This window comes from Pararge aegeria, chromosome 17 (genome assembly GCF_905163445.1).
Source record: "Pararge aegeria chromosome 17, ilParAegt1.1, whole genome shotgun sequence".
In the NCBI taxonomy this organism is placed as follows: Eukaryota; Metazoa; Arthropoda; class Insecta; order Lepidoptera; family Nymphalidae; genus Pararge; species Pararge aegeria.
Genome location: NC_053196.1, coordinates 4,472,685 through 4,498,817, shown reverse-complemented (window position 1 = coordinate 4,498,817; position 26,133 = coordinate 4,472,685). Strand labels below are relative to the sequence as shown.

The 26,133-nt window shown below is 36.0% G+C and overlaps 1 protein-coding gene across 2 annotated transcripts in view; it reads left to right on the top strand.

The window, feature by feature from the left end:
- LOC120631304 (serine/threonine-protein phosphatase 2A catalytic subunit beta isoform) overlaps positions 1-26,133 on the top strand; it is a 36,955-nt gene that overhangs the window by 450 nt on the left and 10,372 nt on the right. For both annotated transcript variants that reach the window (XR_005659052.1, XM_039900791.1), the window contains exons 2-3: positions 17,561-17,770; positions 25,681-25,985. Coding sequence is in view for 1 of the 2 variants with exons in the window: in XM_039900791.1 (XP_039756725.1) it covers positions 17,561-17,770; positions 25,681-25,985 (515 nt within the window). In the remaining variant the exon portion in view is untranslated. The remainder of the gene's footprint in view (positions 1-17,560; positions 17,771-25,680; positions 25,986-26,133) is intronic.

Below are 26,133 nucleotides of genomic sequence, written 5' to 3'. Positions count from 1 at the left end.
ACTGAACCTGTTGGCAAATTGGAGGTGATAACCGGGAGTATAGTTTCGTCGACTGTCTGTACCACACCCAGGTAGCAGGTACATGGTTAGATGGATCATGAATGTTGAACTGAATGAGATATTAATAGAATAGATACAATCATGCTAACAATTACTTCTATTATGTCTTTATAGTCTAGAATAGTTACTAGGCTAATACACTGCTGGTTTTCAAAATACCCACTGAAATTTGCAGTTTTAGGAAAAGTTTCAAAATACTTTATTTGTGTCACCAGTATTGATTTTTGATATTTAATATTGTGAATGGGTGTTCATTAAATGAGTTTAGGTGTTTGTCTAGGTTCCAACATATTGCTTTGATGTTAGGACTCTCAATATAAACATAAATGTATTGGAATTTTCTCATCACAGCATTTATCTTGTTAGTGTGATATTATTGCTTTATTTTGTTCTGCTTAAGCTAATACAATATTTTAAAGACTATATTCCCTGTACTTTAATAATTATTCTGTATCATAACTGCTTTTATTTATGTTAGATATAGGGTATGGAGTCTGTCATAAGCCTTTCCTACTACACCTACTATAGTTATTTTTCATAATTGTCTTATCATGTAGTAAACAATCTTTTTACTACATTTCACTGTAAATAATGTGTTAAGATTAAAAACATATATTCATAAAGAAAATATCTTTTTAATTAATATGGTTCTACTCTTTTTCCATTTTTAAAATGCATATATTATAAAATCATACAAGTTATACAATAAATTTAAATTCAAACATTCCAATTCATAAATGTTTTATTCATGTAGACCTTATCACAGACACTTATGAAGTGTTCACACATTTAACATGTTAACCTAATGTTTGGTGATGGTGATGACTGCATTTGTTAACTTAAAACTAAAGCTAGGAGGATTCCAAACGTGCCCTGGTCTAAGAAGAGCCCACAACAAATTCGGCAGAAATACATACATACAGTACATATACAGGGCAAGTAAAAAAAGATCACAATAAAGTGATGAGATTTCTACATATAGCTTCTACATATAGGTTCTCACAAAAGCAACTATATATTCTCTCCAATTGGTAAAGGATCACACTTAGATCCTTTAGATAAGGATTCATGTTCAAATAACCGAGTAGAATATTTTTTTTTCATTCTACTAGTTATTCTAGTAGCGGCGTAATTTCATCTGACAAAACTTCAGAGTTCAGTCTGGAATAAAGCATGTGAGCTGCAGTTGTATCATCTTCTATAAGTAAGCCCTTGATTGCGATCTTACCTGATGGTGATGTTTTAAGATTGTAGCAGGCTAACTTATCATTGTTTGAGTATGGCAGTTATAAGCCCATATGCCTAATAACACTTGGCAGTCTTTATTTGTAGGGTAGTAACTAGCCAAGGCAGAAGTGCTCTCCAGAAAATTCTAAAATTTCAAATTCCCACTGGGGCCACGTTAAGACCTCTGCTCCAGGTAGATGATCAAAATCTGCTATGTATTTAGGTAGATAATCCAGCCTTTGAATATACTTACTAGCTGTTTTATATCTGTATTGGGATACACCTATACATAACTATGATAGAAACCAAGAGTTTAGTAAGAGTGTAGTTGGTAGTAGTATAATTTAGTTTGAAGAATATTAAATAGTTATTTAAATGAAGAATATGAAAGTTTGTATCTTTCTTACTCTTTTGGGCAACAATGGCCGACTTAATATTGTTAGTTCACTTTGTCTTAACTATGTTTTTCATTTATTTACTAAAAATGTGAAATCTAATTGTCTTACATTTAGATTTCACAAAAATGTGCTAAGTTACAGAAAATTAAATGAACTGAGTACCTATTCAAAGAGATTAGATCATTTTTTCGCTTATTGAAATCTGTATTTGGTTATGCTATCTTTATTGTACTGAATACAAAAGATAAATTGTCTAACTTACTATTTAAATAATAACAATTAGCTTATTATTTATTTACTATGGTATGGTTATATGTCTAATCTTTGAGTCTACTTTTTGTTTTAAATAGATGTGACACATTTTATGTTCTCATTTTACCTTAATCCTTCCATGAAACTTGGAGCTTGCTTCCAGAAGTTATTGTAGAATAAACACAGGACTTAACAATAGACTTCCTGGCAAAGTTAAAGCTGCCTTGATTCAGTACATTCTCCAACAAGTTGCCAAGTAGTTCCGTACACCAAAGGGTAAAAGGAGTATTGCTTTACATGCAAGATTCTCAACTCCTTAAAGAGTTGTACTCCCTAAAATCAAAGCTTATTATTTCATTAATTATTCAAATTAAAAACTTGTACAATCAAGTTGAAACTATTTTAATTTTATTATTGTTTAAAGAAGATCATTTGAACTACAGGTTCATACTGCTCGCAATCAGTGCATTAGTTTAGGAATATTTTAAATTCATGTTAACCGTAATCTCTAACCTCTTAAACTCGTGTCCAATGTGACTAGTGACTAGGGATTATAAGATGCTAATTTATCAAAACAAAGGTGGATCAGCTCTATACATGATCAATAAAATTACTTTTTAATACATATAATACCCAATTCATGTTTCTCAGTTGCGTTACCTTGAAAAAAGTACAGATTTTTTTTTTAAAATAGGAACATTAAATAATATTACTTCGAGACCTTGGAATTAACAATCCTTGCTTGAAGATTATAAAGTTTAAATTTTAATGATTTAATATGCAGTAAATCCATTCTGTGACAGGTTTCAATTCATTTTCATTTCAGTTTAAGACATTAGTGTCTGTACAATTGGCAAATAATAAGGTTTTAAATAGTTGAGAAGTTTATATATATACTAGCTGTTGCCCGCGACTTCGTCTGCGTTTGATTTTGTTTTTAAAGTATTCAGTATCGCTAAGCCTTAAACGATTGTAGTAGTATATATATATATATAACATGTGACTGTCAATTAATTATAGACAAATAATTTGCAATAAAATAAAATTGCGACTATAATTAAAGATCTAAGCTATCCTATCTCTTAAGTTGGACCAGACTGCTCACGGTGTGCCCATTTAATTCAAAATCGGTTAAGTAGTTCAGGAGTCCATCGCGGACAAACATCGTCACAGGAGATTTATATATATTAAGATATGTATATTGGATTATGTTCATTAGATATAAAATTAATGCTTAGGAATACTGGTGATACAAACATTCATATTTCTTTTGTGTGTTTTGGATTCCAATGAACCTCCATTGTACCATGTGTTGATGGCAAATAAGTACAATTGTCACCAACCCTCCACTTCCCGTACGAGGGGACAATGGCAATATAATGGGGAATGGGCAGCAGCTTCCACTGTGCCTTACTACTCATATCTACTGCAATCACCAGCTAGTCCTCCCAGTGTGGGGATTATGGGCAAATTCCCGTTGAAAGAGGCCTTTAGTCCAGCAGTGAGCTACAGGCTAATTGACCATACATCCCGCATCCTTGTTTATTACGGTTTCTACAAATTCCATAGGAACATTTTGTTTTCCTGGGATAAAAGTACTAAAAAGGATTGTTACTCTCTGTGCTTCTATCTTTATGCCAAATAGTTTATTGGTTGCTTAGTTAGGTTGTAAAGGGAGGTCAAACAAACAAACAAACACAATTACCCATTTATTAGTAAGTATTCCAGTTTTCTTTTACGCTGCAACTTAACACGAGTGAAACGGCGGTGTGCAGCTGGTGAATAAATAAATCTTTTTGCTACTCAAGTCGACCTTTTCGCATATTTTAATGTACATTTTTCCTAACGCTCAGTAAACACTCAACACCTCACGGCCAAACGTGTGCTTATGCCTTTTCTTATTCGCCACTCAAACTCAGGGTTTGTAAACAGAGTAGTGTGCGTTGCTAATCCTGCACCTTGTTACAAAGATGAACGCATACAATACTTCCTACACTGAAGGCTCCCCCACACACGTCAATATAATTGACAATACTCTGCATTTTGCCATTAACATTGCGTAATGAAGAGAGAAGTACTGGTAAAATTATATATCTGTACTCGTAGCTTTAGTTTCGATTAAACGACCTCCCTGGCGTAGTGGTTAAGCTATGTGGTCCCCGGTTCGATAACCTTGAGATTAAGAATTTATGATATCTGAATTTTCTCTGGTTTGGTCTGGTTCGGTAGTAGTTAGTTACCCCCATACCAAGAAAGCTGTTCCGCAAACGATTCTGCGTTCTGTTACGATGCCGCTTAGAGCAAATTAGGGTTTAATATACCTTACCCCTAACATTGTTGTTCGCTACCATCTTAGTCTAAACCACTATTACTTTCCACCAAGTCAGACTGCAATAAAGTGCTAACTTGTGGTGGAATAAAAAAAAAATTTAACGAATCTAGTTGACAAGCTTCATCTCATACCTACGCATGAAAAGTAGATTTTATAGGTCAATTTTGAATGAAAAATTTACACTTTTGACTATAATATCGTAGGATCTCTTCGGATGATGTTAGGATTCTAACCTCATACCTCCGAATCTTTGTATATCTTTACTTAGTATAAAACAAAGTTGTACGCTTAGATCTTTTTAACTACACGACGGGTTTCAATACAGTTTTCAGCAACATATATTGATTTGTTATGTGATGTCGTACGTAACAAACATAGTTTTGTGCGCTTACATTGCAATCACTGGTTTGGTTTGGTCACGAGATAGATCAAATTAATGCTTCTACATCAAGTTATTTGTATATCTTAAAACATCTTTATATTTTACATTGTAATTAAAAAAATATCCAATTAAATACATTAGATACGTTGTGATATTTTATGGAGATGAAAACTGCTGTTTACAGCATATTATGATTAAAATAAACATATTAGAGGATATCAGTATTAAAAATCGGCGGCCGAGCGGCTGGCTGGTGTGACGTTTCAATTCTACTTACATACGTTTCACCCTTGCGATGCAAAGTTGCATAAACTACGTAATGTAAAAAGGTAGGTATAACATTCAAGTAGGGAAATAGGTACGCAGTAAGCGAATAGCAAATCTAGCAAAGTAGTGGAATATTATGTATCCTTTCCCCCGCGATTCAATAACAATCCCCCACTCACCCCATTGCACCCCAACTCCTCCACCGGCCTATGTTCGACCCTGTTGAGTGCACTCCCCAGGTTAAGGATTAGCCTGAAATGCGGCTGAAACCAGGTCATTTTTTCGCTGCTTTTAAAAGCTCAGTTTTTTTCTTTTGTTTATACACGAAGAGAAGACCGTAGGCGCATTGTGCGTTTGGCGTTAGAAAGTGTTTTTTTTGTTTACGCTTTTGTCTCTAAATATCCTGGAAAAGTAATTCGCTTATTTTAATGCGGGTTGTCGTATGTAATAAATTTGAGAAGGTTAATAGGGATGATCATATTTCGTTCTATGTAGAGTCTGTTTTTGTCCGATCAGCAATTAGAGCTGGTGGGGGAGACTTGAGCCGTGGCTAGTTAACACCCTAGCGACAAATACGTACCGCCAAGCGATTTAGCGTTCCGGTACGATGTCGCATATATTTTTTCCGGTACGGTGTTTATTAAGACTGCCATATTCTGACAGGTATTCCGTTGCTGTCTTACCACCAGGGCTAAGATTAAGTGCTAAATTAAAGAGGATTAAAAATGCGGACTATTTGACGATATGATACTAAGTTAACTGAAAGGCATCCGTTATGAGTGAGATACAAAGCATGATACGGTATTTCGAATGACATGGTGATCTGATCAGGAAAAAAATACAGTTTCCCTGACCGATTTCGGCCTCGGTGGTCAATCTCCAAAGAGGATATCCAAAAACGATATCCAAAAACGCTAGATGTATTTTAGTGCACAAGTGTGTGTGCTAAAACAGGTGCACTCTGTATTCCTTCACTTTCATTCAGCGCCATCTCTGCTCTTCTATTTACCCTGAAAGAATACTTAGCTGAATTTGATGCTTTTTTTTGCATGACATAAGTAACATTATTTTTTCTCGCTCATGTTCTCTTAATCCTAAGGTTTGCTGCCAGAGATCGCTTCTAAGCAATAAGGCCGCCTTTTATATTCAACTCCAGTCTTACTGTTTCTCTCTATTCGTACTTTATTTTACTTACCGTGTACGAATAAACAGTTTAAATAAATAAATAAAAGCTTTAAAGAGCGGGTTCTAGGTAAAGTTTTAATGATACAAACTACTAGCTTTCTGCAAAAGATTTATTCTTTATTTTTTTATTACTGCAATACACCGTAGGTGTGAATATAATGGCACCGTCCATCCGACTGTGTAACATCCTTTCTGATAAAAATAATTTCAATTAAATAATGAGGGCAGAGGGCATTGTGTGACAAGTGGAAATTGTTAAATAACCAACTCATATTTCGTTCGTTTAGTTTCATTTAATCGCGTGAAGGGCGTGTGCCGAGTGTCTTTAAATAGAAAATGAGTGATTATTTCTCCATCCGTACGACACCGGAAATACGATCAAAGGAACGAAAACAACTGTATCCTAGCACTACCTCCTTTTTCTTTCCTTTCAGCCTTGTAAAAGTATTTTTGACTATCGATTCCACGCGTCTGGCTTGCATTCTCTAAGTTTCCTTTTTAAACTTTCTGCATTAATAAAGGTTAAACTTTTTATACACACGGTTCCTCAAAACGCTATTACATAGATGCAATGCATTTCTCTGGGATAAAATAAAGTCTTATGTTTTTTCTGACGCCTGCCTAAACTACTTCTATGCAAAAAAAATCTTATTGTTGCTTCGTAAAAAAAAAACTTGTCTAACATGGCGTCTAAATATGGCTGTCTAAATTTCCATTTTTCCGGGATAAATAGTAACCTATCTGCTATTCCAGATTATAATTCATCTCTGTGTTGAATTTCATCCAGAACAGTTCGGCCGTTCTGACATGATTGGGAAACCCCAAACCACCCCACACCCAAAATAATAAGAATGTTTTGATGGATTTTCCACCCATACTTTCCTATTAGTATAGTTTTAGTTTTGGCGTTATTACTTTGAATTTAAACAATTAAAAAAAAGAACCAACATGGGACTTCCCTCATTAATAGGATGGAAGATAGATCTCACAGCCTTAAGTCCGTATTTATAAATCGAGGATGAGCCAAGAACACTAGTCAAAGACGCGCTACTAATCGATTAAGCATCCGGGTAACCGTCTGGTGTTATAGATATATAGCCATACCACTCTAACAGGTAAGCGCGCTATTATCTTACACTACATCATAGCTTATCTTTAGTGAGAGGCTACTAAAGGTCTACATTTTAGTAAAAAGTTGGTTGTCTGTAAAGTCGGCTTACTGACGATAGTTGAACGTGACAACGTCGTAAGAAAATACTGATGAAATGGTTGCATCTTTCAAAAGAAAATTTTAATTTTATTTGTTTGATAGATATTATCGTTGCTATAAACAATTGAAACCACATTCACTTTTCACTGCACTTCATCCTTGCCGAAAACATGTAAATGTATTTTTGTATAGAAGACGTCCACGCGGACGCATCGCTCACTCAAGTAGGAGAGAGACAGATGTCGAACGCGTAGACTGTGCCTCTTTGTCGCTCGTTCTGCGCTCTCGCTTGGACTTCAATCCTTGAATGGAACGCCTCAGAGCGAGGTAACGCCGCATACTTCATGTTTGCTTCATGCGTGCAGCCGGCTAAATCGAATTATAAGACGTTGTCACGTCAAAAAAATTAACCGAAATAGTTTATCCGCCTTAAAAAGCTGTAAGAATTGCACCAAACACGTACCATATTATTTTTCTGTGAACGGCAATATTTATTGTCGGAGTAACTTCGTGCATTTGCATCCTTCCCCACTCCCATAATCACAACAGCAAGTTCCCTCATTAATTAATTGATGGACATCCAACCTTAATATTATTAACGTAACAAAAGCTCGACTGACCGACCTATTCATCAGAAGTGGGATCGCTATTTTAGTCGATTGCTATTTGGGTTTCAATCTAGCGTATTGATCTAAAATTGTATTTTTGTTTGTGTTCTTTGTATTTATTGCGAGATTGATAAAGAGATTTTGCTGGTATTAAGCGAATGTTTAAGGAGAAAAAAAAACATTTCGGGGTGAAATCCTACCTTATATTATAACTTTTAACTTGTGTTTACCTTCACGGTAGCTCAAACCAACCAGCCCAGCTAAGCAAACTTACAAAATTAACTTTATTTATGGCTTGAGTTAGTTTAAGTTTAAAGCATAGAGAATCCCAGAAAAACAAACAGTTTCCCCGAGATTTGTAAAAAACCGCAATATACGCGGACGAAGAACGCGGGAAATAGCTATTCAAATATAAAATATCAATAGGTAATTAAGTAATTTAGATAATTTTGGACACGAAATCAAAGTTCGAGCTGTGGTTCTGCAGCCATGTGAATTCAATTGTGTGTGTCCACTTCGAAATAATAAATCAGCTAGCTAAGGTGAGCTGGCATATAGATATTAAAAAACTAAAATGCCGAAGATTTATAAATAGTTCAGGAAGTTGTCGCGTCCATTTTAAGTAGACTTGCATTTAATTTTTACTAACCTTGACTATTATTAATAAGAACAAACTTCTATTTTTCTATTTGTTTTATATTTTCTATAATTAAGATGCTGAGTTCAAAAACGAAGTTAAAACTACATGTATTGTGTGTTATTAAATTAAACCTATGAACTTCCTCATCGCGAAAAAAATATATAACATTCTTGACAATTTTTCTGAATTATTTCATTGGTTATCTGCTATAGAGTCTAAGTAAAACTTTCTTTAAATCTAGCACAAATTTTCTTTGTAATTTAATTAAATTTTGGGAGAAAATATAAAACTTACTTATATTGTGTAGAAGGATTACTTTTTATTATGAGATAATAAACTACCACCCTGTTTCCATCAACATGAGGGTGGTGGTGTAAGTCAACAATGCTTCAAGGCGGTCGTACTTCCCCACAAGAGCTCTGTCACAAAAATATCTAGTACTATTAGACTGACTGTATTGTCAGCCTTCATCATGTTCATTGTTAGGGTTCTGTAGCTAAAGGGTTAACAAGGACCGTCTGTCACCAGACTTTGGGCCCTCATACCCAATTTTTTTTGCCGTTTTTATAGACTACGGGGCCCGGCGTGCGCGACTCCCGACTCGCAACTTTGTCTACTTTTTAGTATTCCATTGATTTTCCCATAGGAGGGAGTGATTAAAACCTAAAGATCCTTACCAATCTCAATTGCGCGAGGTTGGTGGGCGATCATTAAGTATGAATGAATGCAAGTGCTATGAATGAATCGAACTTTTATCAATATGTATGTGTCATATTGTATGAATCAAAGATAAAATCACTTCCGAGGGTATATACAATACGACTAGGTGAATCGACACATCACTTCCGTTCAATAAACGTCAATTATTAAGGGTACACCTTAGTATAAGACATGCACGCTCCCAATCAAAGAGTCATTTCGAGGAACGTAATGCTTGAGTAAAATGGATCTTATGCCAATACGCTGGGGATTCTGACAGAGCGTTTGTAAAATACAAATCACGAGTATTTCCGACTGACAGAGGAGTGGCATTAGGTCCATATTACTATGACGGTATAGAGTTTGAAATGCGTAAGCGACTCCTCAAATGCGTGCGATTAAATAGTGTACTAAGGCTACTAAAGACTCAAAAGGCTTCCACGAGTGTGTCGACTCTTTCTACGTAACGGACTGTTAAAATGAATCCCACATGTTCATAGCATACAGATCTATTGTTCTATTGTATACCATCAAGTGTTAAATGAGAGAAAGATGTATCCCCCTATATTTATTAGTCGTAGCCTGATTCCCACATACCATAGTTGATGTCTTTGACTTGAACCAGTCTGTAAAATGAACAGAGGTTTCATGAATATTGTTATCGATTTCTGAGTTGTCTGTAGTTATTAACATTTATTTTTTGTTATTAACATCGCCGTTTATTTAAATAGCAACCCAGTCAAAGAAGACTGAATTCGGTACCTCACCGCACCGTCACCCACTAGAAATCAGAGACTACCCTGCTTGTTAAAATATTTTCACAATTAAATTATTTTCATAAACCAACTCTCAAAGTCGCTACATACATCGTTTTTTCCACTGACTTCAAAATACTTGTACTAATATGTTGAAGCTATGATAGCCTAGTTATTAGGGCTTCGGTTTCTCTTTTGGGGGGACCGAGTCCGATCCCCGGCCCGCACCTCTTATCTTTTCAGAGTTATGTGCGTTTTCAATTTATACAATTAAATATCACTTGTTTTAACGTTAAAGGAAAAACATCGTTCTCCATCATGTTTTCAAGGGCGCGTAAAGTCTACCAATGTACACTTTGCCAGCGTGTTCACTAAGGCCTAAACCCTTCTCACTTTAAAAAGAGACCCGTGGCAAGTAGTGGGCCGATGATGAGTTAAATGATGATGTGATTATGGAAAGTTTGTCTTATGTCAAAATATAATAGAAAATTATAATTGTCAGCATATCCAATAATACATGGTTCTGATTCAGCCATTAAGTTAGCTACCAGCAAGACAACTTTTAATTAGTTATGTTCGAAGCGACACTTTCCTAGAAATGGGGAAAAGGTTGTTTCCATGAATCGAACGACATTTATACCTTATCTGGGTATTAGATACGTAATGTCTATAAACATATCCCGTACACTGGGGAATTCCTTTTACGAATACTTCCTTCCTTAGAGTGAATTTAAATTCTAAGCGTTCCGGTACTATGCAGTAGGAATCGATTTGGATTATAATCTAATCTGAAATTCTATATTTAAATAGACCAATTTATTTTATTGTAATCTATTGTTAGATGATAATGAATACAACATCTTTTGAATAGGAAATGTACTTCATAAGTATATTTTTGCATGATGTTAGGTGATTGTTATAACTACAATCGTTGACTTAATATAATAGCTTCTTAGAGTTGCGAAGTCGCCTATAAAATTTATTTATTTGTAATATCGTGAGAATCGCCTGAATTTACAATAATTAATTTTACACCACAACTTGCTCATTTTCCTGCTGTTTCGCCTCATTCGTTTTAGTTTTGTATATTGCGAGCGAGTATCTTGTACATACTATACAAGATTTATTCGCTCGCAATCGAGTAGTCGTTTTCAAGTATGTAAATACTTAAACATGAGTAAAATTGATCTTATTTGCATTGTATTAAAGCTCAGATTTGCCTACAGTTCTTTAGCTCAGACAAAGCGTTTGTAAAAGAAAATCTGAAGTCGAAAACGAGTGAAATTAGGTGCACTTTACGATGACGATACAGAGTTAATACTCTAAAACGACTCCTCGATGCAATCGAGCCAATCTTGTACTGAGGCTACTGCTGATGATATCACGATTGGTGATAGAACATTGTTATGCTGCTTTGAATGCGCTATCTAGGGTTGCGAAGTCAGTTAACACAATCTTATATTATATTATATTATATTATATTATATTATGCTAAAAAGAGCGGTGTCTGTGAAACTTAGATAACATTGGTGCTAACTGCTACTTCTGTTTTACTAGAATATCTAAACTTTACTTCTTTTAGACCTGTCAATTTAGTTTAGTTTGTAGAGATTTTGTTTAACAGTGGCACAAGTGTCCATTTATGTGCAGAATATTGTTGATAATATTGACGTGTGTTCAGGGAGCCTAAAAGCATCTTATTACCGCTCTAGTCTCCTTACAAAACTGGAATGTACGCGTCAAAGTACATCAATTCGTCAAACCTGCATAACACAGAGTATCCTATTTGTAGAAATATTAATGAAAATATGTATCTACATGGAACTATTAGAGTTGATTTAAATAAAGATGATTGTGAATTGAAAGGGAATGCCGAACTATTTAGGAATGCCGGCACTAGCGGCAACCCTAATCGTGCCCGTTTGCGATGAAATAATAAACAATTTCCTATTCCCAACATCTGGCTGCCGCGCCGGCCGGTTTTAATAAAATTTCTCGCGTTGAGTTTACTTTTTCTGGACGATTGTAATTCAGGGCTTATTTTAAATACCTTTCATTCACTGTAACTAAAAATTTTACAAAGCGTACATTGAATGAAAAGAAAGAAAGAAAATTCTATTTTCAATATCAAAATTGAAAATTCTGTAATTTAATATTACACAAAAGTTTAACTTATGATGTTATGTTATATGTTGCCATGTTCGACTACAGATCAAAAAGTGTTGGGTTCGAATACACAATCGGATCAATAATCTGGTGTTGACTTTTTCTGTTTATAAATTTTCAATACAAGTCTGAAGTTAGGTAAATGCTTCAGAATGCTCGTTAAGTCGGTTTGGGTAAAATGTGATAATAATTATCGTGTAACCCGCCAATTGGAATTGGGGCAGCGTTGTGGGTCAGTGTTCTAATTCCCCTGTCCTCTGAGAGAGGAGGCTTGTTCCGAGCATTGGTACATTTATAGGATAAACTTGATGATACTACTCCGCTATTTTTTATATACATATTATATGTGATGAATTTATAACCAGGCATGTTTACATGCGTATAGATTTATAACAGAGGTCGTCCATCGATTGCATGTTTAAAATCTACAAGGTGAACGGTAACCAAGTAATAGTGAACACAGCTACTGCAACCAACCAGTGATATGGAAAAACAAAAGATACACAGGTTCCCATTTGTTCAATTTTAATGCACGTCATTCATCATCTCAACTGCATGACGTCCGCTGTAGGGCATAGGTCGTTTGTAGCGATTCCACACGGCACAGGTTTGTTCCGCTCTTTGTATCCAGGTACATTTTCGATGTAATTAGTCACCTATTTTATCGTACCCTACCTATTTCCCAGTAGGTAACATCAATATTTCCCTTAGCATATGAAAATGTCAACAAATTTTGTATAGTTCGTTTTCACTTATAATACCCTAGATTGGAGACTTTCGACGTCTTTCCTGGCGCAGCGGTGAGCGCTGTGTTTTAAGTGGGAGGTACCGGGTTCGATTCCCGGCAGGGGCAATTTGGGAATTTATAATTTCTGAATTTTCGCTGGTCTGATGTGGTTAGTTAACAGCCTATTGACGACGTAACGCTTAGTGATTTAACGTTCCGGTACGATGTCGCGTAGAAACCTATTAGGGGTATGGGCTTAATATAACGGCGATACCTCTAACAAGTCAGCCTGTAACCATCTTCTGTAACCATCTGCATCATTACTTACCAACAGGCGAAATTGCAGTCGGCTAACTTGTAGTGGTTTTCTGGCCTCGTTATCTAGTTGTTCACGCGTTGTTGTATTATTATTTTAAATTTATTTGCAGTTTCTGGGTTTGATTACTCTCTGGGATGAGGATACGTGAGTTGTTACCATTCATTTTAAGTCTAGGTACTGAAAAGTTAGTTGAATTACAGGAAATTAATAAACGTATGAAGTAGTAAGGCCGGTAAGTTGATGTATCATTTATTTACGACACAGGCTGGTTCACATCTAAGTTATTCATATCAACGGTTCGGACATGTAAATCATTGAGAAAATCATTTGCGCGGTAACGATAATGTATTGTAATTATTAGCATCATACTAATAAACTGGAAAGGATTTGGAGATATTATGCAATGCATATGACGAGGTATTTACTACTGTCATTTGTATACCTTGACTGGGGATTATATCGGATCGGCTGACTCTAAGGTTGAGCTAGAGCAAAGAAATCACAAAATCGTACAATTTTTTTTAGCACCTACCTATTATAGGTCAAAGCTAACCGAACTAAATTTTAGTTTTTTGAACACACTACTAAAAAACAAAACCTATGGCATTAAGCTATGCACACAATGTAGCACCTGTTTTTTTTATCACAGCTGGATTTTTTATTGTTTAAGTAAATATCAGGCACTGAGGACAATGCTCTGCGGTGTTTACGGTACTTTTATACTAACTATTTTGTTGTGTATGTTTTATTTGATAAGTAAACAAATAAATAAAAATAATAATTAAAAAAATGCTTGATCCTGTAGCGGTGATCCTGTAGTGGGCCGTAAATGGGCTACTAATGACCTTCTATTGATATCGCGGCTAACACTACATTATATAAACGCTAGCTATTGCACGCGACTTTGTCTGCGTTTGATTTTGTTTTTTGATGTGGCATTCAATTTAGTTGTAGTTCTAAAAAAATTTAAAGTATTCAGTATAGCTAAGCCTTAAATTAGGGGTTTGCTGCTGTCCGCTGAGGAGTTCTGTCCTCTATCTCCAACCACATTCATCAGATCTACACAAAGTTTGGGCAAAATTAATCACATATTATAACCTCTATAGTACACAAATAATTATTTAAATCGGTTATAATTTGTTGGAGTTATGGTTTGAAATCGTCTAACACTTTCAACGCCTCTCCCAAAGGAACTGAGCTTAATGTCGGGATAAAAAGTATCCTATATTACTTCTAACACTTCGGTTACGTAGTTCTAAGATCGGTTACGTAGTTTTTGCGTGAAAGCGTAACAAACAAACTTACATTGACATTTACAATATTAGTAGGGATTAGTAGGGATAGGGATAAGACTTATGAAGCCACAGAGGGGACTGTAAAATTCAACGCCGATGTTTGAACATTCATGGAAATATTCGTTAATAAATAATGTATTCGTTAATACCATGAGCTTGTCAAACATAATGATGTTGATAAAAACGCTGGTTAATCATCGTCTCCAATCAGTTATGTTTTGCATGTTTACAAAAAGCATATACTATATTATAGTAGTTGAAAATATAATCATTACAAAACAGGTATGATTAAGTTGATATAAAATGATAACAAATGCTCGAAAAGCTCATGGTAAAGACTTTTGGCTTATGTTATTAGGGTAGGTATCTTATTTTAAATACGCCGGTTCATCATATAGTATAACCACTATAGGGTCTCTTCTCGGAATGACAAGGGTTAGGCCGTAGTCAGCCACGCTAGCCAAGTGCGGATTGGTAGACTTCACACGCCTTTGTAAACATTATGGAGAACTCAGGTGTGTAATAGGTTTCCTCACGAGGTTTTCTTCACCGTAAAAGCTAGTGACACCAATTGCATTTAAATTATAAACGCAAATAACTTTTAAAAGTTTCGGTTTAACTTCGGCCGCAGAAGAAATCGAACTGGCTTATCCCGAAAGAGAGACCGAAGTCCTAACCACCAGGCTATCACCGCTCATCAGGCTATCGCCGATTGATACGGTATGAGATTAAGGTTTCCGATTTCGTGTCCCCATGCTACATTTATAATACTTTATTAAAATTAACAAATAAAATAAAAGTTTTTGTTTTAACAACAATTTGATTTGCTCCGTGAAACATCATGTGAAATGACATTTTTGTCTGTTTGTACGATTCCTGGATGACTAACAACCTGAATATAGGTATATATATATATATATATCTATTAATTAGTAATTTGGTCTTATAGCACAAAGTGAAGGAATAAATTATTAATTTGGAATCCCATTTGGCAGTGGCGAGCATACAGGGTATGCACTAAGCGGGCAGATGATATGAACGTTAAAAAATCTCCAGTACGAGTTATAAAAAAACGACTACCCTGAAGTTTTAATAACTTGTACTGGAGATTTTCTTCATTTTATATCATCTGCATACCCTGTGCATACCCTCTATGAACGCGACTGCCATTCGGTTAATACGCATTACGCAACAAAAGACATGTATAAATAGACAATAATATTTGCGGTTAAATTCACACGAACAAAATAAAAAGCACACAAAACTAAGTTAGTTGCTAAGACATTTCGTATTATGATATTTTCTGATTTTGTTTTTTCCTCTTTGTTGGCTTCACTCTTCGGTCAAAGCTTTACTGTCAAGCGATTTAGCGTTATTATTTACTAACGTTATTCGGGTATTGAAACACAAAACCATCGTTATCACAGTCATCCAGTTTTTGCCTCATCATCATCATGTCAAAGTGAAGTTCTAAATACCACAGTCTTGTGCCGCTTTGGTCCAGTGGCTCCCTGCGACTCGCTTGAAGTCAGCCGTCCATCTTGTGAGGGGTCCACCAGCACTGCGTTTACCGTTGCGAGGTCGCCATTCCAGCACCATTCTCAGAGCTATTATGTGCCCCGCCACTTTAGCATCGCAACTTGAGATAAGTCGTTAGGGATCTCCTCATTCCTAATTTGATGACGTAGAGATACAAGCTTAGCTCTCTCCATAGCCCGCTGAGTGACCCTAAGCCTACTTATTACACCCGAGTATTTACCTTATAGTTCCATATTAGACCTAATAGAAAGATTTAGAGTTAAATAGTATGATTGTGAGTATTTATCTACAATCATTTTATTACGAACAATATAAAATTAATATTCTACGCTACGCAATTAATTTAATAAGTCTGTTTCATTGTAACTAGTCCAATTAATCTAACAAGTATCTTTGCCCTACAAAAGATGGTCGTGAGGATCGGAAACCTTATACGTATAACGTAAGTCAAGTTTTTAACCTTGAAGTGGGCCAAAACGTGTCGAATTTTGATACAGTTCTACAAGCAGATAAAATTAGACAAGTTTTTTTTATACACTTTGTAAATTATCTTCCAATGTCAAGAGTAATTTAAAATGCGGACTATTATTTTGCTAGACGATCGTACCAATAGTTGGTTCGGGATTTGGAAACGCGCAAGACACGATTTTATATTTTCCACTGGTTCGGAAAATCTAAAATGATTATTTATGATTATTAAGCTGATAGACTGCGAGTAGATTGCATTTGAGAACTCTCTGGAACTCCATTACCTATGTGTGAAGATTTTGTTCAGTTCCCTATAAAATTAGCAGCCGGTGGGTTTGATGAATGAATTAAATATATTACGACAATACACACATCGCCATCTAGCCCCAAAATAAGCGTAGCTTGTGTTATAGGTACTAATATAGCTGATGAATATTTTTATTAATATGATCCACAGAAATACTTATAATATACATATAAACACCCAGACCCTGTCTGTGTCTGCCACCAGGCTGTATCTCATGAACCCTGATAGGAGCCAAATATACGTGACAAATAATAATAATATTTTTTTTTGTTTATTGTTCAATAAAACATAGGTACAATTTACATTACATCTGCACAATAGGTATAATTTATATTAATGTTAAAATTAACACGGATTAACAGAAATCAACTGTCCCTAAGCTAGGTATAAACCTGTGTTATAGGCGACAGTACTCTCCTTATAAATATGGCTCGTTTAAAATAAATAAATAAACAAACAAACAAGATACTTTCGCATTTATAATATTCGTATGGATAACTCTAAACCTTTGACCCGACACTGCAGACTCACTCTCATCGTCTGTTTAATCTGTCGATGGAAAAGACAGTTGAAATTTTCACAGATAATGTATTTTCTGTTGCCGCTATAATAGCAAATACAAAAAAAAGAGAATTAAATAAATATTTAACGGGGCCCATGAAACAAACGTGTTTTTTTTTGCTCGGTTTTGCTCGACGCAGTCTCATAATTTTTTTTGTTTCAGGCAAAGGAGATCCTGACTAAAGAGTCAAATGTGCAAGAGGTAAAATGCCCAGTGACGGTGTGCGGCGACGTCCACGGTCAGTTCCACGACCTGATGGAGCTGTTCCGTATCGGCGGCCGTTCTCCCGACACCAACTACCTGTTCATGGGGGACTACGTCGACCGCGGCTACTACAGTGTGGAGACAGTCACATTGCTAGTTGCATTAAAGGTAACGTACCAGCTTGTTTTCAAGTATTTTCTTAGCTTATTTGTATACCAGGTTGCAGCGATAGCCTAATGGGTAAAGCTTCGGCTACCCTTTAATAATTCACAAAGCTTTCATAGTAATTTTTGATATGAATCTGCATTGTTTAGCAAGTTGCCTGCCATCCATTTATACTTTATCCAAAAGTAGTTTGATCGGCATTATAACAATTTCTTCGCCTCTTTATGGTGGATTTGTGTCTTTTATTTCTGACTTTGTAGTTTTTTTTTTATTAATCAAACTTGAAAGCCATTGACTGCATTCATTGGCGTGCACTTCATACTGCACAAAAGCACTGCCTACCATAAAATTGGTATATAACTCGTACAGGAGGAGGATTTATGCCATTTGATGCAATCTTCCTGCTGTATGCATACCCTGGTAAATAGCTTAGTGCACGCCACTGACTGCAATCTCACCTTGTGTAAGTGGTAAGTGATGATGTGAAGTCTAAGATGGTAGGGGCTAACTTGCTGAGGTCCTTTATAGCAGTTATATGAAACCCATATCCATTTTTATTTTTAATTATGGGTGGGAAATCTCCGGGTGAGATACCCAGCTTTCTGGGGGAAAAGCTTGGGTTATGTGGGAATTTTACTCACTAAAACACCTTCGGTGGCAACCCTCGGCACGTATTGGGTAGCCCCGGGATCTCCTAGAAACACACAAGTGCCTCCCTTGTATAAACCCATACCTCTAACCATGCTAAGTCGCTGAGCGGGGCCCGTCTTTGTAGGTAGAGTAATACCTAGCGACGGCCGAAGTTTCCCACCAGACAAAAGTAGTAGATATATTTGAAATATAGAAAATATTTACGGTCCTCAGCCAATAAACTTAAAAAGAAACACTTTATATGTTCTTTAATGAGCTGAATGAGAAATATAAACTTCTTACGTCAATCGCCATGCATATAAAGAGTGAGTGAGCAATTCGTGATTTAAAAATAGACATCTTTTTTACATATCGTATTGCTTATAAGGATAAATATTCTTCATCTTCTATCAAAAAGTTTACTTAACTGAGTCAGAGTTATCTTATTGGTCTATTATGATCAGGTTGCTTGTATAAATAGTTTGATTTATTTATACTTAACACACACACACACACACGTTTTTTTGCGTGGCTTTGGGATGATGCTCTAACAGTTTATATGACCGATTTCTGCTACGTTTGTCACCCCCACAGCATCGCATAGTATAGCATAATTATATCCCCTGTCAGGGGATATAATTATGCTGCTGATATAAGTATGCACCTGCCAAAGAACGGGAATATGAAATGGGTGAAGTTCACCCCCGTTTTTTATTATTACAGTATTATGTGGATATTATTTCCACTTGTACGTCAATGCTCTGAGAGTTGATAAAGCTGTGGAAGAAGATACATTTTTATCCTTTCCCTGGGGAGATAATTGTCTTTTGCCCATGTTAGCCGTGCAGAGAGATAGCCCTACTACGCATGAGATATTATAGCGTCCAAGTGTGTGCGCAAACATTTATATATATATTTCATCAACTTTGGGTGACACGGCAAATTTGATAATAGCATGCTAAAATAAATATATATAAAAATACTAGCAGTTGTCCGCGTTCTTCGTCCGCGTTTATTACAGTTTTTAACAATTTACCATTGGAACAGTTTGTTTTCGTAGGATAAAAATTACTATTAGCCTAAGTTACTCTCCGCCCTTTCTACTAACTCTATGCCGAAAATAAAGCCGATTGGTTGCTTTAGTAGGGCGAAGTAAGGACAAACAAACGAACAAACAATTAAACCCAAAAAATGGTACACAAATGCACGACGAACTCATAAACTTACATTCACTGTACTCAAGATATGTCAGAATCTGTTTAACATAGCCCATTGTTAGTGATATCACTAGATTGTGTTGAGAGGTAACAATAAGTAACACACTAAGAGAAGAGATAACTAAGAAGATTCTAGTCCAGAACAAAATGTTTATAGTTCGGAAATAAATCTTATACTTTGTGTGGTTGGTGTCTTAGTACTTCCAACCAATTAGCTTTTTACATTTAATCGACCGGATGGGCCTGTATTTTGACAGAGGCAAACGTCGCCTATGACGTCTCCATCGAGGTAAAAGTAGCTTTGTGTGAGAGAAAACAGCCGTTATCGTCGAGTATCTCTGATAAGCGCGGGTCACTAGCTTTTTACATTTAATCGACCGGATGGGCCTGTATTTTGACAGAGGCAAACGTCGCCTATGACGTCTCCATCGAGGTAAAAGTAGCTTTGTGTGAGAGAAAACAGCCGTTATCGTCGAGTATCACTGATAAGCGCGGGTCACTGTTTGTATTACGTTTGTAATCAAGATTATCAAGTAGTTTACTTTCACAAATGAGCTGTTCTATCATGCATTAGATAGACTAGACCATTTTTAACCGACTTACTTTAAAAAAAAGGAAGTTAGATAGAGTTAGTTAGAAAGGTGTTTTTTCTAGTTTGAAAGGCTTTATCGCGTAAATATGCATTGATGAAGCAATCAGACAACATAAAATCATGCCTGTACACTCGAAAAGACGGAGTTAATGCAACTCCGTCTTATGTAAACCTTTTTTTCGGATCAGATATTATATTCAGTATATCGGAGTTCAGTACATCTTCTATAAAAATCAGTAGTAGTTGCATATTATTTCGAGACTGGAAGCCAGTTGTATCACAAACTATTCAAGTTTAATTTTTACAAAAAAAATGTATTTTCTTTTTTTTAATGCTATCATATTGAGTTAGCTTCTACGTAAGTAGGTACTAAACGAGCCGCTTTGTTAATAATAATTACAACTGTAATAAGCGTAACAAGACGTGTAATTACTGCTGTAATTTAGACATTGAAATGGACAGTGCACCAAAGGGTAGATGTAGGAGAATGTTTAATGTAGGGTAACGAATAACGATGCGGTAAGCGTAATTTTATGTTCATGCTTTGGTTTGGTTGCGTCATTCGTGTTTAGAACAATGGGTTTACGCAAATGTAACTTTTCATAATCTTGGCCTTTTTAATTAGAGAAGAAAAGTGATAATCTGTAACATTACAGAAACTGTTCTTCTTCTCGCATCGTTGCCTCAAATTTGGGGTCGTGACTCCCATGATATGATATTCCCTGTACAATTTTATTGTCTATTGCAAGGCCATGTGAATAGCACTACTAAATAAATAATGCTTCATCTTAGACAAGGTCGCGCTTGGAATCCACATAGATTTATTTAAGAACATATCCTAAGTAGTTATCACCGTCTTGCAATATCAACCTATTTCCGGCCCGCTACAGGGCACGGGTCTCCTACCACAATGAGAAGGGGTTAAGGGCGTAGTCCACCACGCTGGCCTACAGCGGATTGGTGGACTGCACGCACCTTCGAGAACATTAAGGAGGAATCTCAGGCATGCATGTTTCCTCAAGATGTTTTCACCGTTGAAGCAAGTGATATATGAATTGCTTGAAACGCAAAGAACTTAAAAAAATTTGAGGTGCATGCTGGGATTCGAACTCTGCCCTAGTCGAACCACTGGGCGGGCTGTCACCGCTTATAAAAAAATGTATTGTAAAAAGTACAAAGTTCTATAATTTTGTAAAGATGTTAATACAAAAAAAAAAAAACTACCTACTAATTTATGTGTTTTGCCACTTCCCATACAAAAAGCAGAGTTAGCTTCCCACGTTCAAAAAGTAAACTATAGGTACTATTTGATAGATTTGATAGAAGCAGGTGATATTTTGGCGTAATTCCGTGATATACATTAAACATAAAGCTTAAGTGCTGTAATCCGCAAGCAGTAATAAAATGCATATGTATTGCAAAGTCATATCCTGAGGATGAACCGGTGTCAGAGCGAAACGTGCGTTTTGGCAGATATGTGTGGTGGGTCATAAAGATTAGAGAGTTTTTTTATTCTTCTACTATTTTGTCCATGACTGCATTCTCGCCTTGGTGATTGAAGATCCAGCCGTAAGTCTTAAATCTCTCCTAGTGGGTCGCAACTTATTAGGGGCAGCTAAATAATTATACTCAACCATCGTACCGGAACGCTAAATTGCTTGGGGGCGCGTTTTTGTCCGTAGGGTGGTAAATAGCTACGGCCGAAGCCTCCCAGCAGGCTAAAGGTGGTCCCAATATCAATATAAATTTCAGATGGCAAGGTCCCATGTTTCCAGTGTTCCAGTGATGTACCATTTTTTACATTAGCCAAATTCGGAAGAGTAAAAAGTTTCAAATTGATTGTTATCTTTTTTTACAACCGGCTCAAGCCGTAAAAGCGACTGACGGAGTGACTCACGTGCCAACGCGAGGAATTAGCACTATTAAAACTCATATGACCTTGATCACGTAAACTCATTCAAAAATAAAATTGGCCACCCGAAAACCAATGGTATCGACCAATGTGAATTCCAAAAGACTGATCGAGAAAAGAAAACTAGACTTAGTATCGAATACTTAGTCTACTTTAGTTTTTTTAATTAAGTAGGTACTTTAAGGAGAGGAAAGTAGTTTTTTTAATAAAAAATTGACGCAATGAATAGCGCCGAATTGAGTTTTGTTTTGTCTGCCATACATTACTAGTAACTAGCTGTGTCCCGTAGATTTATTCGTGTAACGTACCAGAACAAACAAAATGGAGCCACTATAGACTGTATACAACGTGTAAATGAAAACTGAAATAATACTTTACAGGCTTTAGTGGTACATTATGTACTGTTTCTATCTTTTCAGTTGTCATATAAAAAGAAAACCTTAAAAAAATTACCTGAGATTTGAACGCATCTAATAACTTAAAATCGCATTTACACTTGTATGTGTTCGTAAGAACGCGTGTAATTTTTTTTCTGTGACCCCATGGTAATCTTTGACCCTATTTAACCTTAAATGTAAACACAGCTGGTGTTTTGGTTGTCACTGCGTATTTTTTATTTCTACTTTACATCGCAGTACTATGTTTGTACTTTGTTGTTATTTCTCAAAATTTATTTATCTCAGGTAAAAGTTATGGAACAAAAGCTTTCATTATAATGAACACTTTAATATGCCGGCGGCTTATACCGACCTCCTTTCCTATATCTACCACTATATACGGTACAGAGTAGCTATCATAATTCAAACGAACAAAACTGTACTTAAAATCAATGACTGCTTTAGGACATGGTCACCACGCTGTTCTCGTCCTGGTTTGTGGGCTTTAACTAATTTTACCACGAGAAAGTGTTAATAACCGTCCCCCGTCTTTAATGAGGCACTAGGGGTTGACACCGCTAATTTTGTAATTCCGGTCTGGTACTAAATATTATTTAATAGAAAATAAACAATAGCTTAGGTACTTATATAATTTTTGGCTTGACCCGGTATTCGAGCCGTCCGTCAATAGAAGTTAAATATGCCAACCTCTTGATCAACGAGTTAGTATATAAAGTTTTTCTTCTTAAACCTAGTTTGATCAAAGCGATGGGCAGTTTCATCACCTGATCGTAATAGCGATTGTTTCCACGAACGGTGCTTCGTTTCACGGTAAAATGTTCAGTTCGCGATTATTTTGAACAACGGGAAAGATTCCAGCTGCTAGCTAGATACCGTTGCGTAATTGTGACCGTATTGTAAGAACTGGAAAAGATCGTTTATGTGTTTGTATGCAGTGGTAGTCTATTGGTTAGGTCTTAAGGCTTCAGTTCCCAGGGAACGAGTTCGAATCCCGGCACGTACCACTAACTTTTCTCATTTATGTGCGCTTTGGCAATTATATATCGCTTGCTTCGAAGGTGAAGAAAAACATCGTGAGATGACAAACCGGCATGCTTTTGAGTTTTTCTTAAGGGGTGGACTACGGTCTAAATCCTCTCATTCTGAAAAGAGACCTACCACGTGCCCACGAATAAATGAATGAATGAATTAATGAATGAATAAATGAATAAATTAATGAGTGAATAAATTAATAAATGAATGAATGAATTAATGAATGCACTTTAATTATTGTACACTATAGAAATAATATATGTATATATATAACATGAAACAAGAATATTGAACAAGTTATCGCTCCAGGCACTTAAAGCCAGTGCAGTTGGCAGTTTATGTGTTGATAAATAGGTGATGATGATGTTGAACCAAGTTTTATATATTTATATTGCCAATGTATGACGGCCGATTGGCTCAGTGGGCAGCGACCCTGCTTTCTCAGTCCAAGGCCGTGGGTTCGATTCCCAAGACTGGAAAATGTTTGTGTGGTGAACATGAATGTTTTTCTGTGTCTGGGTGTTTATATGCATTTTATAAGTATTTGTGTATTTTATACATAAAAAAAATCATTAGTCATCTTATTACCCCTAACAAAAGCTACGCTTATTTTGGGGCTAGTTCGCGATGTGTGTGTTGTCGTAGTATATTTGTTTATTTTATAGTCGTCTAGTATAAAGTCTGAAGTGGCTTCGAACAGGGATTTACCACTGTCGCTTAAAACATTATTATTTTTATATGGTTGGCGCTTTTCTTTCCGAATTATAATCTATATTTTAGGGAAGTCATCGTATGGCGAATCAATGTTTTATTCTAAAATAATACTGCTTTAAGAGATGGAATAAAAACCCCAGGAAACAATTATGAAGGTTCCGCCCGAAAATGAAGCGAAGATGTAGAAAATTCTATTAGGAATGGATTTTACGATCGCTCTCTAGAACTAGAATTGAATTTGTAGCCTTCTCTAGATGCTTCTTTAGTATCGCAGGCTTGAATTGAAATATAGTCGTCAGTTTATATCGTTTATAAATTTAGTTTCTCTATTTTTTAATATTTAGTTTAATGAATAACTGTTGATACTGTCTCGTTGCTTAGCGTGTTCGACTACGGACTATGAAGTCCTGAATGCTATTCCCGATCACCTATCGATAAAGCCCGCTAAACCGCATTGAAGCAGCGTTGTAACACTACGTCACAACGCCCGTGTTTTTGCGTCGGGGGTTAAAAAAAATGTTAGGTCCATTTTTTTAGACCTTACAAGTAAATGGATTCTAGAAAGCCTATTAAAGTGACTTTGCGGTGTAATCTCATGCGTACATTCTAGTTGGGTCAGTAGCAAGTAATTGGCCTGTCCTTGATCATTATTTTAGATCAGTTGGCCTATGCCTAAGAAGTATCTAGAATAAGCTTTACCGTAATTTTAAGAAGAAATTATGAGTTAAAAAGTGGCTCAACAAACTTAATTCTTAATTTAAATCGTTAAATCTTTCTTTAAATCGTATATATTTTTATGAGTGTGTATTATTTTTTTACATAAAAGTAAGGAAAGTTCTATGAAAATTTGCCGGTGTGCCAAGTGTGAGATATTCTTTCTACGTTAACTTATTCGATCGCGTGAAAGTTTACTACGATTTATATAATATCGAAGGAGCGCCATCCAGTAACAATACTGGGAAACAGTATTGTCACTAGATGGCGTTCTTTCGATACCATATAAATCGTAGTAAACTTTCATCTCACACTTGGCACTCTATAGTAGTGGGACATTAGTCTGAAGATGACGATCATTATAATTGTTAATTTTCTGGAGCCTAGGCTACGTAACCAGGTTCCTGAGCTTATTTTCGATCTCAATATCAATTAATAGAACTCTTAGTTTGAAATTCATACTTCAAAGTTGTTGTTAAAGAATCTGTACGGAGCGTATTTTTTTCCTTATTTTTTTAAAATAAAGAGTTTTTTCTTTCAGTTTTTAAAACTTTCGAAAAATTATATCTAGTACTAAAAGGTTTGAAAAGCTATAAAAAAAATGAACTAGTGGTCATAGAGATTTTTTTTTCAATAATTCAAAGTATTTTTTAACTCTACTTGTATTTGTAAACAAGCTTTTTTATCCCATTGTTTCATTACAGGTCAGATACCGTGAGAGAATAACAATCCTGCGCGGCAACCACGAATCCCGCCAGATCACCCAAGTATACGGCTTCTACGACGAGTGTCTGCGTAAATACGGCAACGCGTCCGTATGGAAGCACTTTACGGACCTGTTCGACTACCTACCGCTGACTGCGCTGGTTGATGGCCAGATATTCTGCCTCCACGGCGGTCTCAGCCCGTCCATCGACACCCTGGATCACATCCGCGCGCTCGACCGCGTGCAAGAAGTCCCGCATGAAGGACCTATGTGCGATCTCCTGTGGAGTGACCCCGATGATAGGTAAGCTTACAGTCTTACTAATTAAAATAAATAATAAAATAAATATACTACGACAATTCACACAGCGCCGTCTTGCCCACAAGTAAGCGTAAGTCGCTGCCCAGTGCGCCAATCGGCCGTGAAAAATTGTGCATTGTTAGAAATTCTA